Here is a 13,024-nt window from a genome sequence, read left to right on the forward strand (position 1 = left end):
GGACGAATAAGCGTATTTCTAATTTTTATGTGTGGCTGCTTATAGGTTTCATAGCTGTGCCCTTTTCCACATCCATAATGTGTGTATATCTGTTGTGTATCCACGTTTTCCCTGTCTATAATTCGATGTGTGGGTTTCTGTGTCCAGCTACACGTTTTTCTGTGTCTATGATTGCTTATGTGCCTTCCTCTTTGTAGATGTTTTTGTCTGGCTATTGTGTGCACGCACCAATATCTACATCCACTGAAAACAGCTATTAGTTAATACCGTATATTCTACCTACGGCCTCTCAAACTTCACACATTCCAAGAACGAATTCCAAATTCAACCTTTCCTCTAAAGGTGCAAACTGAGCTCTCAAATAATCTTACCTACCCTCCTACTGATTCCGGATTCCGCATGCGCCCTGAGTCCAGCCCCAGAGTAGGAAAAGGGATTCAGGGTACTTGCCGCAGCACCCCCACTTAGCCTTCAGTAGAGGCAAAGGATGCCCCAGGGCTTAACACTGCAGTGGAGGGGTTCTGGGACTGCCGTGGACCTCAGACACGGCTGCTGCCTGCTGCGGAACCTAGGCAAGTCCTGTTGCTGAGGAGGAACTGTGGCTGGGGAAGGGGCGAGCAGCGAGGGACCAGGGTCCATGGGCGGTGGAAGTAGCTTAGAGGATCCTGAGCTTGGCCCGCGAAGATCTCCACTCTTATCTCCTGGCTGGGTTAAACCAGCTTCTTAGGGCTCTTTTTTAATAAATCGGACCTAAAAGGGTCTGTAAAACCTGCAGCCCAAAGTCGGGACAGTCTCAGTGGTAAGATGGCGCCGGTGTAAGAGCTGCCTCCTCTTAGTGATGGGGGAAAGGGTCATAAATCCGTTGTTGTTTATGAAAATTTACAACTTTGCAATACAACTTTATGAGTTGTTCGGCCCTTCCATTGGCCGCTGTCGGTCATGTGGATAGGAACCGTGAACATGAACTTTTTTATAATTTCCCTTGCGAGAATAGAGCCGCATTCTTGTGCTCCGCTCCGTCCTGCGTGCTTCGGAGCTCTGCCTTCTCAGCCTGCCTGGGCTGCGCTTTGTCCGGCGATGGCGAGCGAGGGGAAGCCACTGCCAGGCCCAGGCCCGCCGCTGTCGCTGGAGGTGGGGCGCGTCCAGTTCCTGGAGCAGCAGCCGCCGCTTTGCAACTCACAACCTGGCTAATTTCCTGCGTCCTCTGGCACCAGGAAGGAGGACAATTCGTCTCCTGGGCTGCTGAAGCGGACAGCTGTCAGAGAGGCAGGAGCTTCTGGGAGCCGCGGTCTGAAGGTGAGACATGTGGGAAGGAGACAGGGAAAGGTGGGTGAGGTACCACGGTGGAAGCAGAGGACACCCAGAACGACTTTGAAAAGGGGCATTTCTCACCATCATCCATTCTGTCCCTTCACACAACAGCCCAAACACGTCACTCATTCTCACCCACTACCGACAACACCTTCGCCACTCACAAGGCAAATCGGCCTTCCCTCTGTGGCACAGTGCCCTGGCACTGGGCAAGAGCGCTTACGTCTTCACTCCCCCTTCCCCGGTGACCCGGGGAAGCCCTGGGGTTTGGGATTATTTCATTCATGACCCAAATTGATTTAACTGATTTCCCCAATATCAGCTAGGTCCCGACCTGGGAATGTGGGCAGAGGGGAGAGAAAAGCGAGGTAGCCCACAACTCTCTGTTTTCTCCAGTGGGGCTAGTCTCAGGGAGAAGGGAGGATGAGGTAAACAAGCAAACACAAAAGCAAAACTTACTAATTCAGAGTTCTCCGGTGATTGCCTGCTTCATTTGCCCGGTTTTCCGACCAGAGTGAAGTCTGGAGCCCCCCGAGAAAGGGGCTAGATGCATATGTCGAATTCTGTGTTGGTGGAAAGAATCGAATTAATTGGGTGCTAATGGGGGCTGTTTCGGTGCAGAAGACTGTTGTGTTGGCGAGTGTGGAAGGACCAAACCTAAGGTTTCTGAAAGAAAATTGCAAAACGGAGTCTGAGAAATAACAGGATGGCAGCCCCAACCAACCTAAGGACAGTGGAAGGATGATGTTCAAGGTCCCCTATCTCTTGAGCAACCAGGGAGAGGACCACAGCTAGCCGCGAGGCGGCACTGAGTGCTGCAGTCCTGGCTGTAGCTTTGCATTGCGCGGTGGTACCAGTCATGGTGGCTGAGCCTGAAAACGCATCTGACCACGTCAGATTTACCCTTCCCGCGAGAGACAGAGACATTGGAGAATGAGTAGCGAGATTCTGGGCTATAGTTCTTTTTTGTTTATTTGGTTTTTGGTTGTTGTTGTTGTTGTTGTTGTTGTTTTCCTATCACAAAATAGTATCTCAGTATAGGCCAGACAATTAAGAATAATACTTTGATATTTGGGGTGTTCAGTGGACAACGCTGTGGGTGCGCCCCAGGCAGGGGCAAATAAAGCGCCGCCGCATTTGCCTCCTAGGGCCGCTGACTGCCTGACTGTGGCTGCCTCGGGCAGATTATTTATTGCGACCGTGCTGGGAGCTCGCTGCTGCCACGCTGTGGCCGTCACCGGGACGGGCGCCAGCAGCGGCCCGCCTCTTCGAGCCTGGCGCGACTGCTGTACGGGGGCCCCTCAGAGATTTCCCCAGAAGCAGGGGAAGGGGGGCGGGCATCAGGGGCAATCTCCCAGGGTCTGTTTGGCTGTGAAACCTCCCTGCTTCGGCTATCCATGACAGAAACCTCAGCCGCCGGAATAGACTCGGGTCCTTCCCTCGCCCACAACCCAGCACCATGGAGACTGGTTGTACAGGCCGCTTGGCCGGTTGTGGCTGCTTCTGTCCAAATTACGCGTCCCAAAGGCGCCCTGGGGGCGCACGTCAGTTGCCAGTCTGGAAAGGCGTTGGCTTTGAGAGTCTGACATCGGAGAGACCAATTGTAGTTCTGAGGCCTTGCTGGCCTGGCTGGCCCTGAGAATTGGATGGAAGGCGGCTCTTGGAGAGGGCCTTTGACTGGCAGAGGCCACACCTGTGTGCTTTGGGCTCTGGGCTAGAGATTTGACTGGATGGAGATGGACCTTCAGGGTCCTCCCACACACCTGCAGGCCCCGCTGCCAGGCTGGCCGAAGTGGAGGGGCTCAATGGGCAGCCCAGGGCAAGGGAAAACTCTGCGACCCTACTGCCATCCTAGCCTCTTTGAAGAGAAGATGAAAGGTAAGTTTTCTGTGTGGCTTTGACTTAGCAGAGAGTCCTGGGGTGGTCACTCTCATAACCTTAGGAGAGGCTCTGTGGAGAGTGTGGAGATCTTGCTCCCCATTCAGTGGATCCATCAGAACTGACTGACTCCCTGCCCCCCCCCATATATACATATGGAAGAATAAACAGGTCCTCTGCCAACTGAAATATGCACTAACCTTGTCTTACACGGAAAGATTTCAATTTAATTTTTTTCCCATCTTAATGTTTACAAAAGCTGGAAATACATTTTCTGGCTCCTAGCTGAGAAATCAAATTCTCTTATTGGCTGAGACAATTAAATCTAGAATCCAGGTCAAATCAAAGCATCATATACGAGTGGTAAGCTGTCACCAGCTCCAACCCTATACGGGACATGGAGGAATGAAAGAGAGACGATAAAAACAAACAATTAACACTTGCAAAATGACTATTTTCGCTTCAAATGACATTGGTTGAAATAATTGTTATCTGCTTTTTTTGTTTAAGAACCAATAACTCAAACTTATTTTCTTCAAAGAGCATTTTAAGGAAAAAAATCTCCCCTTTTTTTCTCCCAAGTTTTCATGTTTTGTGTTTTGTGTATTGCATCTTCTCTGTGAGAAACGCTAAATTTTATCCTCTCTTGGATAACTCTTGGTCTTATGGAAAGAAAAAAACTTTCCTGGGTTGGAGAGATAAAGACTTCGGCACACCATTTGTAGTACAGCCTTCTTTGGTGTGCTTTCATAGGCTCTCTGGAGGCCGACCTTAGGCAAGACCTTTTCCAGCTTTCGCCTTTTTTGAGGGGGAAGGAGGGAAGGTCAGGGGGAAAAAAAGCAAAGAAGAGATTAAGGAAGTCGTTACCAGATTCCTACAGGACCATTCCCAATTGTCCCCTCGGCCCAAACCCGGTCAGTCCGCGCACGAACCAGGGTTTTACAGATCTTACAAGCAACCTCCTGAATTCCAACCAAATCTCATAAACAGTCTCTCTGCCGCCCACGCAATTGGGGATTTTAAAGCCAAATCAAGGGCTTTTATAAGCCCTACAAACACAGCTGTGAAAATGCCATGGAACCGATATCACGTTTTACAAAATGAGACTGGTCCTTATGCATGGAAGCCCGAGACAGGCTTTCCAGGTCCAATCTGGGACTCGTCAGGCCTGAGCCGGTGGTCAAGGCAATTCAGGATTCTGGAGCTAGTGACAGAGTGACAGAACTGTTCTGGTTTTGTAGCTACTGCCCCAGTAGGAGTATTTTGGGGGTGGGGAGGCAGGGGGAAAGTGGGTATGCTCCCACGACAGCGCAATCAACGTACTACCGGGAAGCCAAGCCCATCAATTATCCCCGCGCAAGGATTTGGGCCGCAGGAGCTGCACTCTGAGCCCTGCTCAGCTGGGGCCCTGCATCTCTCTTGCTTCTAGAGTGAGTCTAGGGAGAAAGTGCATGTGGAGTTTTATCTGTCACTGCTCTAAGCCATTCCAGTAGCTTAGGGGAGTCGTGCATGGGACACTGAGTGAGAGGAGTTAAGTCTCACGGATGGCTTCCTAGTCCGGTCTCCCGGTCTCACAAAACACTGTTCTGTAGATCATTTCTTCTTGAAACTATGGGTTTTAGCCTCTCCTTCTTCTGGGTTCACAGACAGGATACACGGTGCACAGTGGGTGTTGTTGCTTGCTTTAAGCCCACGCAGGCACGGACCATTACTGGCGAGTCAAACATGGAGGGCAGTAGTGGGGAGAAGGGGGTACAGGAAGGCCCTGCCTTTGGCCTGGGCCTGGTCTACGAGGGGTGGTCTTTCAGCCTTTGGCAGTAAGGCCCAACCTGTAGTAAGAATGGGAGGGGATAGGCGGTCAGGAATCCCTAAAGCGCGGAGCGGAGCTGAAAAGCAGCGTGAAGGCCTGGCTTCTCAGAGACCCTTCTCCAGCGCAAGAACCCACACCCACTGTTAAGGGAGTCCAAGGGGAGGGGCAGCTCAGGTCCCGCATGGGACAGAGGGCTCTCCAGAGCAAAGCCATTCTCGTCACCGCCCCTTCTGGCTCAGGCTTGTCAGGTTTCCTGTTTGGAGGAGAAAACCAGCAAAAACCAACAAGGCAAAAAGGGAAAGAGGAAAGGGCAGGCCTGGTGGGGCCTTTTCATTGACCTGGGCACTAGTGCCTCTACTCGACTCTGATCTACACATCCCTGCCCGGGCCGTGCCCACCGCTGGCGTTCAGGGGTGTGTGGGGGAGAGCGGGGGCCGGCTGGCTGTGTGCGCCCATTAATCTGCCGGGCGGGCGGCGGGCGGGCGGGCGGGCGGGCGGGCGGGCTGGGGGCTGTTTGTAACTTTGCTGCCTCGGTCGCCGTGGTCCCCGGGGAGCGGGCTCCGGCGCTCGCTCCCATTGGCCGCCGCTGCGTCAGCTGGTGCGATTTGCTGCTGTCGCTTTTGGCGTTCGGCCATCCAGAAACAAACCAGTTCGATGACTACTAATAGTTATAGCCAGATGTACTAATACACAACAAATCACAGTCCTGCAGAGGGGCGCGCAAATGAGTTCCTATTTTGTGAATCCCACTTTCCCTGGGAGCCTGCCCAGCGGCCAGGACTCCTTCTTGGGCCAGCTGCCCCTCTACCCGGCCGGCTATGACACGCTGAGGCCCTTCCCGGCCTCTTACGGGGCATCGAGTCTTCCGGACAAGACATACACCTCACCTTGTTTCTACCAACAGTCCAACTCGGTCCTGGCCTGCAACCGGGCATCCTACGAGTACGGGGCCTCATGTTTCTATTCTGATAAGGACCTCAGTGGCGCCTCACCCTCGGGCAATAGCAAGCAGAGGGGCCCCGGGGACTACCTGCACTTTTCTCCCGAGCAGCAGTACAAACCTGACAGCAGCAGCGTGCAGGGCAAAGCCCTCCATGAGGAAAGCACCGACCGGAAGTACACGAGCCCTGTTTACCCCTGGATGCAGCGGATGAATTCCTGTGCGGGTAAGGCATTTCCCTGCTCCCCCACCCTAGAGAGTGTAGGGAGATGGAAAAGCTGGCAGGCAAGGAAGGAAAGAAGGAAGGAAGGAAGGGAAGAAGGAAGGAAGGAAGGAAGGAAGGGAAGAAGGAAGGAAGGGAAAGGAAGGAAAAAAGGAGAGAAAGAGAAAGGAAGGAGAGATAGGTAGATAGATAGATAGATAGATAGATAGAATAGGAAGAATAGAATGGACAAAGTTTCCATCTGTCTTTTTTTTAATTTGAAAGAGAGAGAGAGAGAGAGAGAGAGAGCCCTAAACATTCCCAGTGGGACAATCAGGCCCAGCCAGAGGAAAGCCTGGGCCAGGAGAGCCATGTAAGGTGACACTTTAGAATGTGTGAAGGATTCATTCACTGCCAAGCTATATGAGACCTGTAACAGGGGCAACAGAATGGGGGGGGTCTGCTCCAGATGAGAAGGCTGCTCAGCTGCACCCTCATAACACCCTTCAAGTTTTCAAGCAAAAGGGGTCTCCAGAAAACACCATGGACATACTCCTCCACACTTCCCCTCCTCTTTCTTCTGCCCTTCGCAAGCCCAGAAACCCTGGCAGGCAGAGGCCCTCTTTTCCTCACTTGACCTCTTTCAATGTCTCCAGCAAAGCTCTGAAGCTTTGGAAGGCCACCTTCTCAGAATATTCCTATTCTCTCTCTCTCTCTCTCTCTCTCTCTCTCTCTCTCCTCCCACTTTTACCTTCCACTCAACTTCACACTTTAAGCCAACTTCTATCTCCTCCTGAGACCATGCCTGAGCCTCACACCTGGCTTGGCTACCTCTGCCACCGGGACAGCCCATCACAGTCCTACCAGGGCCAGATCCCACCAGCTCACCTATGGAATCATCTCTTTACTCCAAGTTTTCCAAGATCCCACAGGGGGTCCCCTTTCCCCCTGCAGCAGGACAGAGCCTCATGAGGGCTTCAGAACTCACCCCCCCCCCCCCACCAGCGGAGAGTTTTCAGATGAATCACAGCGCTTGCTAACAATATGCAAAGATTGGAGAAGGCTGGCCATATTTCAGTTTCCAAAACTACACTGAGATCCCACACGAGGAGCCTCCGTGGCATCTTTCACAGACACCAATGTGAGAATTGAGTTTCCTTGCTGCTCCTAGGATCCCCACTTCATTTACAGACAAATAAACGCTACCCTCCCTTGAAACAGTGACTTTGGCCCCTCAAATTAAGAACGCCCATGCTATTTCCTCGCTTCTAATGGTTTTCTAACAAAACACATTTGTCAAAAGCAATAATTTCCCGCCCTAAGTCGATTTTAGGCGAAAACGTCTCTTTTTTTATGAAATCATCCTTGCCATTCAGCCGGCTTTTTGCCGGTGCTAGACGATGGGGTAGCAGTAGGGAGTTTTCAGGCTTAGAGACTGCAGTGGGAAGGCACACGGAGTGCATTCGTTTGCTCTCGCTTACCCGCCACATATTTCTGCCTGCAGGTGCGGTGTATGGGAGTCACGGGCGCAGAGGCCGCCAGACCTACACTCGCTACCAGACGCTGGAGCTCGAAAAGGAATTCCACTTCAACCGCTACCTGACTCGGAGGCGCCGCATCGAGATCGCCAACGCGCTTTGCCTTACGGAGCGCCAGATCAAGATCTGGTTCCAGAATCGGCGCATGAAGTGGAAAAAGGAAAATAAACTCATCAATTCCACACAACCCAGCGGGGAAGACTCTGAGGCCAAGGCGGGCGAGTAGACTCCAGGGCAGGGACCAGGCCAGCGTCCTAACCTCTATTGGCTTTGCCCCCTGGTGCTCCTGCCTGCTCCCCAAGTTTTGTTCCAGCCTGCTCCCACCCGGGTGCTTCTGCAGCTTAGGGAAGTCCAAAGCTTTGCAGGAGTCTGCGCATTTACTTATTACAGAAAACAAGCAAACAAAACTCACACACCTAATGTCAGCTGTGGGACAGACATACTGTACACACACACAGGTTCTTTCCCCCATTGCTGCCCGAGTCAGCTTGGGAGTCCCGGGGTGCACCCAGAAATGTCCCTGCTGCTGTGATAGCGCCTCTGCGCTCCCTGAGCTACAAACGCGGTGTTGTTGAGGGAAGAAAGAGCCCCAGGCAGTGCCCGGTTTGCTGTCTGAGCTTTTCCGCCTTGGTCCCTCGCCATCAAATCTCGAAGGGCATCGCCAAATCGGCTCTGGCTACTGGAAAGAAAGGGCCTAAAGAGCTGGGCCCCAGCCCTATCGTGGCTTCTCAGGATGCCCCTAAACAAGAAGCCGGAGGAACAAAGGAGAACTCTCCTCTTCTCCGACAGAACCAAGTCTTTCAGCCGCCGCCGCATAACAGTCATTGGGAGAGCTGCAGCTTCAGCCGAGGCGAACCAACCTGGGCGCGAGTGGAATAGTACAAGCTCGGGAGCGACAAAGCTCCTGCAAGAGCCCTGCTCCCGATTCCCACTCCCTGCCTCTTACAGAGTGGGTGCCGCCACCTAGAAGCTCCCAGGACCCAAAAGAGGGGGCCCAGGACCATGGGAGCCTGAAGAGTTCTAGCTAATAAGCATGCCAGGGGCGCCTGAGATGCCAGGCCTCTAGTAGGAAGACTCTGCTCGCCTCTCAGCAACATTTGTGATTTGATTTCGTCTTTTGGAGCCCAGGAAAATAACTACGGAGATACTAGGCACTGCCACGAAATGGTTCCATTAGTTCCTGCAATTTACTCCCGGAGGTCTAAGCAAGACCCCAAAAGCTTTATCCATGGTTCCCAACTTCCAAGCAGCCTCAGAGGCTGCAGGGAGTCAGGGCCCACTCTCTGGGTTCTCCAAGAACCCTGCTACCTGGGGCCCGGTTGGCTGAAGGAACCAGACCAGGGATGAAGATATTCCAGGCTGGATAAATAAGCAAATCAGATAGCAAACTAATGATATGAAAAACGTATTTACACGGAAGAAAAATCGGCTCTGGTTATACGAGTGTATGGAATTTGACCTCGCCTCGGAGGAACACTACACAAAAGCTGTCTTTAATAGACGCTTGTCGTTTAAGAGCGGCAGGGACACTGCCCTTCACGCGCTCACAAATAAAAAAAGAAAAGAAAAAGCCTTAATTGTGACTGCTGCTGTGGGCAGGATTTATTTCTTCAATTGGCTAAATGGTCTTCCCTTCCCCGAAGGTGATATCTGTGTTTTCAAAATTCACAGCTGCGGGCCGGACGGGCAGGACCGACCCCAACCTCTACACAAAAATAAGAGGGGCTACAAAGCCAGGGAAATAAAGTTGTTGTAAATAATTCCAAGTCACCACCTCCCCCTAATCCTCTGCATCCTCGCCGGGCGTGCGATCGGCAGCTGACGGCCTCACAATTGGTACATCCTAATGGAACTGCGAGGGAAATGCAATAATTTTGCCATAATGGGCTGTAACCTCAATTCGACCCCGGCCCTTGCATCCCAAGGTCGGAAGCGATGCGATCCGCCCTGCCTCCAGAGGGTGGCGCTCGAGTCCGACTGAACGGCGGCGGCGGGTGGCGGGCACGCTCCCAGGGCGCGCGCGCCACCCCTCTCGCCTCCACCCAACTCCCCCATTAGTGCACGAGTTTACCTCTAGAGGTCATCAGGCAGGATTTACGACTGGACAACAAAAGCACGTGATTCGAAGTCGTACCCCATATTTGGGTGCCTACGTAGGAGGGAACCGAGTACATGTCCCAGTCATTTCCATAATTCATCATAAATTGTGCAAGGGTGCTATAGACGCACAAACGACCGCGAGCCACAAATCAAGCACACATATCAAAAAACAAATGAGCTCTTATTTTGTAAACTCATTTTGCGGTCGCTATCCAAATGGCCCGGACTACCAGTTGCATAATTATGGAGATCATAGTTCCGTGAGCGAACAATTCAGGGACTCGGCGAGCATGCACTCCGGCAGGTACGGCTACGGCTACAATGGCATGGATCTCAGCGTCGGCCGTTCGGGTTCCGGCCACTTTGGCTCTGGCGAGCGCGCCCGCAGCTACGCGGCCGGGGCCAGTGCGGCGCCCTCCGAGCCCAGGTACAGTCAGCCGGCCACGTCCACTCACTCGCCTCCGCCCGACCCGCTGCCCTGCTCGGCGGTGGCTCCCTCGCCCGGCAGCGACAGCCACCACGGCGGCAAAAACTCCCTGGGCAACTCCAGCGGCGCCTCGGCCAACGCGGGCAGCACCCACATCAGCAGCAGAGAGGGGGTTGGCACGGCGTCCGCAGCCGAGGAGGACGCCCCTGCCAGCAGCGAGCAGGCGAGCGCCCAGAGCGAGCCGAGCCCGGCGCCGCCAGCTCAACCTCAGATCTACCCCTGGATGCGCAAGCTGCACATTAGTCACGGTAAAGCCAGCCGTTTTCTGATCCACGCGTCCGTGGGGGCGCGGGTCTCGGTCACCCTCTGTTCTTTGCAGCCTCTCTCCGGGTCTCTCGCCTAGTCTCGCCTCTCTCCAGCCCGCAGAGCCTCTCCCTGCGGTTTTCCTTTCCCTGCCTTCCTCTTTACTTCCTCCCCATTACTGCAGCAGCATCCTGTATTCGCAAATACTGGGGGGAATGGGGTGGCCGAGCAAAAGTTTATATGTTGAAAGAGGAAGAAATTCCATGTGGAACCCCAGTGCCTTGGAGCGCGCTTAAGGGTCAGGCCAGCCGAGCAGGACATGGAGAGGTAGGGATGGTAGTAGGGGCCGTGAATCGGGCTTGTCAGGGTGGATAATTTATGAGAAGGGCTACGCTGGGGAAACAGCGTTACTAATTACAGCCCCCTAAAAGGGGCTTAGGGGGGGAAATCAGGCGAGGGAAGGCGAGATTCTGAAGTTTGGGGCCAAGAGAGAGAGGAAATGAAAGAAAAGAAAAAGAAAGCGGGCGCCCCAAGCGTATAGGCTGGAACAGAAGGCGGCCAGGGCGGCTGGAACTTTAACAGTGGGTGACCCGGAGGCCACTTGGGAACTCAGAAAAAGGCAGTGCTTTGGTGCGTTTCTGAGAGGTGGGCAGCTTGGGAGGGCAATACCCTGCTTATGACAACTCCTGGAGGGCCAAAGAGAAGAATGGGGTCGAGGGAGAGCCAGGCTGTCCTACAAGACGGGGTTCCAGTCTCAGGTGGGCCGGTTGTGCCCAGAGTCCCAATTCTGTTGTTTTTCACTTCAGAAAGGAAGAGGGAAGGAAATTCGGGAAGGGGGGAAAGGGCGGGGGGGACTTGTTGAGCCTTTTCCCTCAGCTCAGGACCCTGGCTGAGTCTTAGAACCAGGTGCTAAGGAGTTGGTGGCTAAACCGCTGACTTTTCTGTTGCAGACAACATAGGCGGCCCAGAAGGCAAAAGGGCCCGGACGGCCTACACGCGCTACCAGACCCTGGAGCTGGAGAAGGAATTCCACTTCAACCGCTACCTGACCCGCCGAAGAAGAATTGAAATAGCACATGCTCTTTGCCTCTCCGAGAGACAAATTAAAATCTGGTTCCAAAACCGGAGGATGAAGTGGAAAAAAGATAACAAGCTGAAAAGCATGAGCATGGCCGCGGCGGGAGGGGCCTTCCGCCCCTGAGCCTCTGGGCGGTTAAAGTACTGAGCAGTATTAGCGGAGCCCTCCCTCCGTCATGTCAGTACTAAGGTGACTGTCTCAAACTCCCCCTGTGTTCCTTCTGTGAAGAAGCCCTGTTCTCGTTGCCCTAATTCATCTTTTAATCATGAGCCTGTTTATTGCCATTATAGCGCCTGTATAAGTAGATCTGCCTCTGTTCATCTCTTTGTCCTGAATGGCTTTGTCTTGAAAAAAAAATAGATGTTTTAACTTATTTATATGAAGCAAGCTGTGTTACTTGAAGTAACTAAAACAAAAAAAAAAGAAAGAAAAAAAAAACCACACACACAGAAAAAGCCCTCCCCCCCAACCTCGTTTAGTGCCAATGTTATGTGTTGCACTTGAGTTGGTTAACGTGCATGTGCGTGGAAGTGTTCCTGTCTCAATAGCTCCAAGCTGTTAAAGATATTTTTATCCAAACTACCTATATTCCTTGTGTAATTAATGCTGTTGTAGAGGTGACTTGATGAGACACAACTTAACTTGTTCATCGTGTAGTGGCTAGTGACTGTGACGAAAACTGTGACTCCAAGCGGTGTGTCCCTGCGTGCCTTTGTAGGACCCTTTGCACGAACTCTGGAAGTGGCTCTTCTAAGCGCAGCTTCAGTGATGTATGTTTTTGTGAACAAAGTTACAAATTTTGTTCGAGTCTGGCTGTTTAAGCAAACTGTGATCAGCTTTTTTTTTTTTTTGTATTTGTTTTTGAGGAAAAAAATACTGACTGGAAACAAACAATAAACTTTCTATTGTAAGTTCTCTTGGTCGTCTGATTTGTGCCAAACAGCAATCTAGGGCTCTTTCTGTTTTTCTGTCTGTCCAGCCGTGCTGGAAGCTGGTGCGTCTGAGGCTACCTGGGCAGCTTGCCTCTTCAGGGTGGCCTCCCACCACCACCTTGACTCACACGGCCTTCCTAACTCTGAGCCATCAGAAAATTCAGGCCAGAAGCAGGTGGGAAGAAAAGCTGTAAGAGTTTCCAAGGCCTGAGTCAACCCTGTCCATCTCTGAGGAAACCAAGTTAACTTAGTGGGTGCCAAAAAGGAGAGAAAGAGAGAGAAAAGCCAGGGCTTTGTTAGCCACAGTCCGGCCCACACAGATCCTTCATCCCTAAGGCTATCCTAGGCCTTGCTGAAGGGGATCCTCTGCCAGGATGTAGACCTCAAACCCCCTGCCCACTAACCCACCCTAGTACCCCTTCCCCACTCCTCTTACTTCACCCAGTTGGCTTCTTTTGCTACAATTAATTTGCTACGAATGGAAAGTACTTACCCCGTCCTAGCT

The 13,024-nt window shown here is 52.5% G+C and overlaps 3 protein-coding genes across 3 annotated transcripts in view; all 3 read left to right on the forward strand.

The window, feature by feature from the left end:
- The first annotated feature begins 1,255 nt into the window (after window positions 1-1,255).
- Window positions 1,256-13,024, forward strand: part of Hoxa3 (homeobox A3) — a 43,910-nt gene continuing 32,141 nt past the window's right edge. Inside the window, exon 1 of the mRNA XM_041640745.1 lies at window positions 1,256-1,296. The gene's annotated coding sequence lies outside the window, so the exon portion shown is untranslated. The remainder of the gene's footprint in view (window positions 1,297-13,024) is intronic.
- On the forward strand, window positions 5,724-7,905 carry Hoxa6 (homeobox A6). The gene is made up of 2 exons (XM_041640747.1): window positions 5,724-6,165; window positions 7,646-7,905. The coding sequence occupies exons 1-2, from the start codon at window positions 5,724-5,726 to the stop codon at window positions 7,903-7,905; spliced, it is 702 nt and encodes a 233-aa protein (XP_041496681.1).
- Window positions 8,413-12,496, forward strand: Hoxa5 (homeobox A5). The gene is made up of 3 exons (XM_041640557.1): window positions 8,413-8,628; window positions 9,605-10,514; window positions 11,460-12,496. Exons 1-3 carry the CDS (start codon window positions 8,413-8,415, stop codon window positions 11,708-11,710), a joined length of 1,377 nt encoding a protein of 458 aa, XP_041496491.1. The 3' UTR covers window positions 11,711-12,496.

This window comes from Microtus oregoni, unplaced genomic scaffold (assembly GCF_018167655.1).
Source record: "Microtus oregoni isolate MIOR12 unplaced genomic scaffold, Mior012 000064F_ref0000363, whole genome shotgun sequence".
Taxonomy (NCBI): domain Eukaryota; kingdom Metazoa; phylum Chordata; class Mammalia; order Rodentia; family Cricetidae; genus Microtus; species Microtus oregoni.

Bases quoted from the DNA above. Each gene is read 5' to 3' on its own strand.
- Hoxa5 (XM_041640557.1), top strand. From the start codon at position 8,413: ATGCCCCTAAACAAGAAGCCGGAGGAACAAAGGAGAACTCTCCTCTTC. The intron at 8,629-9,604 runs GTGGGTGCCGCC...TTGCATCCCAAG, and splicing joins CACTCCCTGCCTCTTACAGA to GTCGGAAGCGATGCGATCCG. The intron at 10,515-11,459 runs GTAAAGCCAGCC...TTTCTGTTGCAG, and splicing joins CAAGCTGCACATTAGTCACG to ACAACATAGGCGGCCCAGAA.
- Hoxa6 (XM_041640747.1), top strand. From the start codon at position 5,724: ATGAGTTCCTATTTTGTGAATCCCACTTTCCCTGGGAGCCTGCCCAGC. The intron at 6,166-7,645 runs GTAAGGCATTTC...TTCTGCCTGCAG, and splicing joins GCGGATGAATTCCTGTGCGG to GTGCGGTGTATGGGAGTCAC.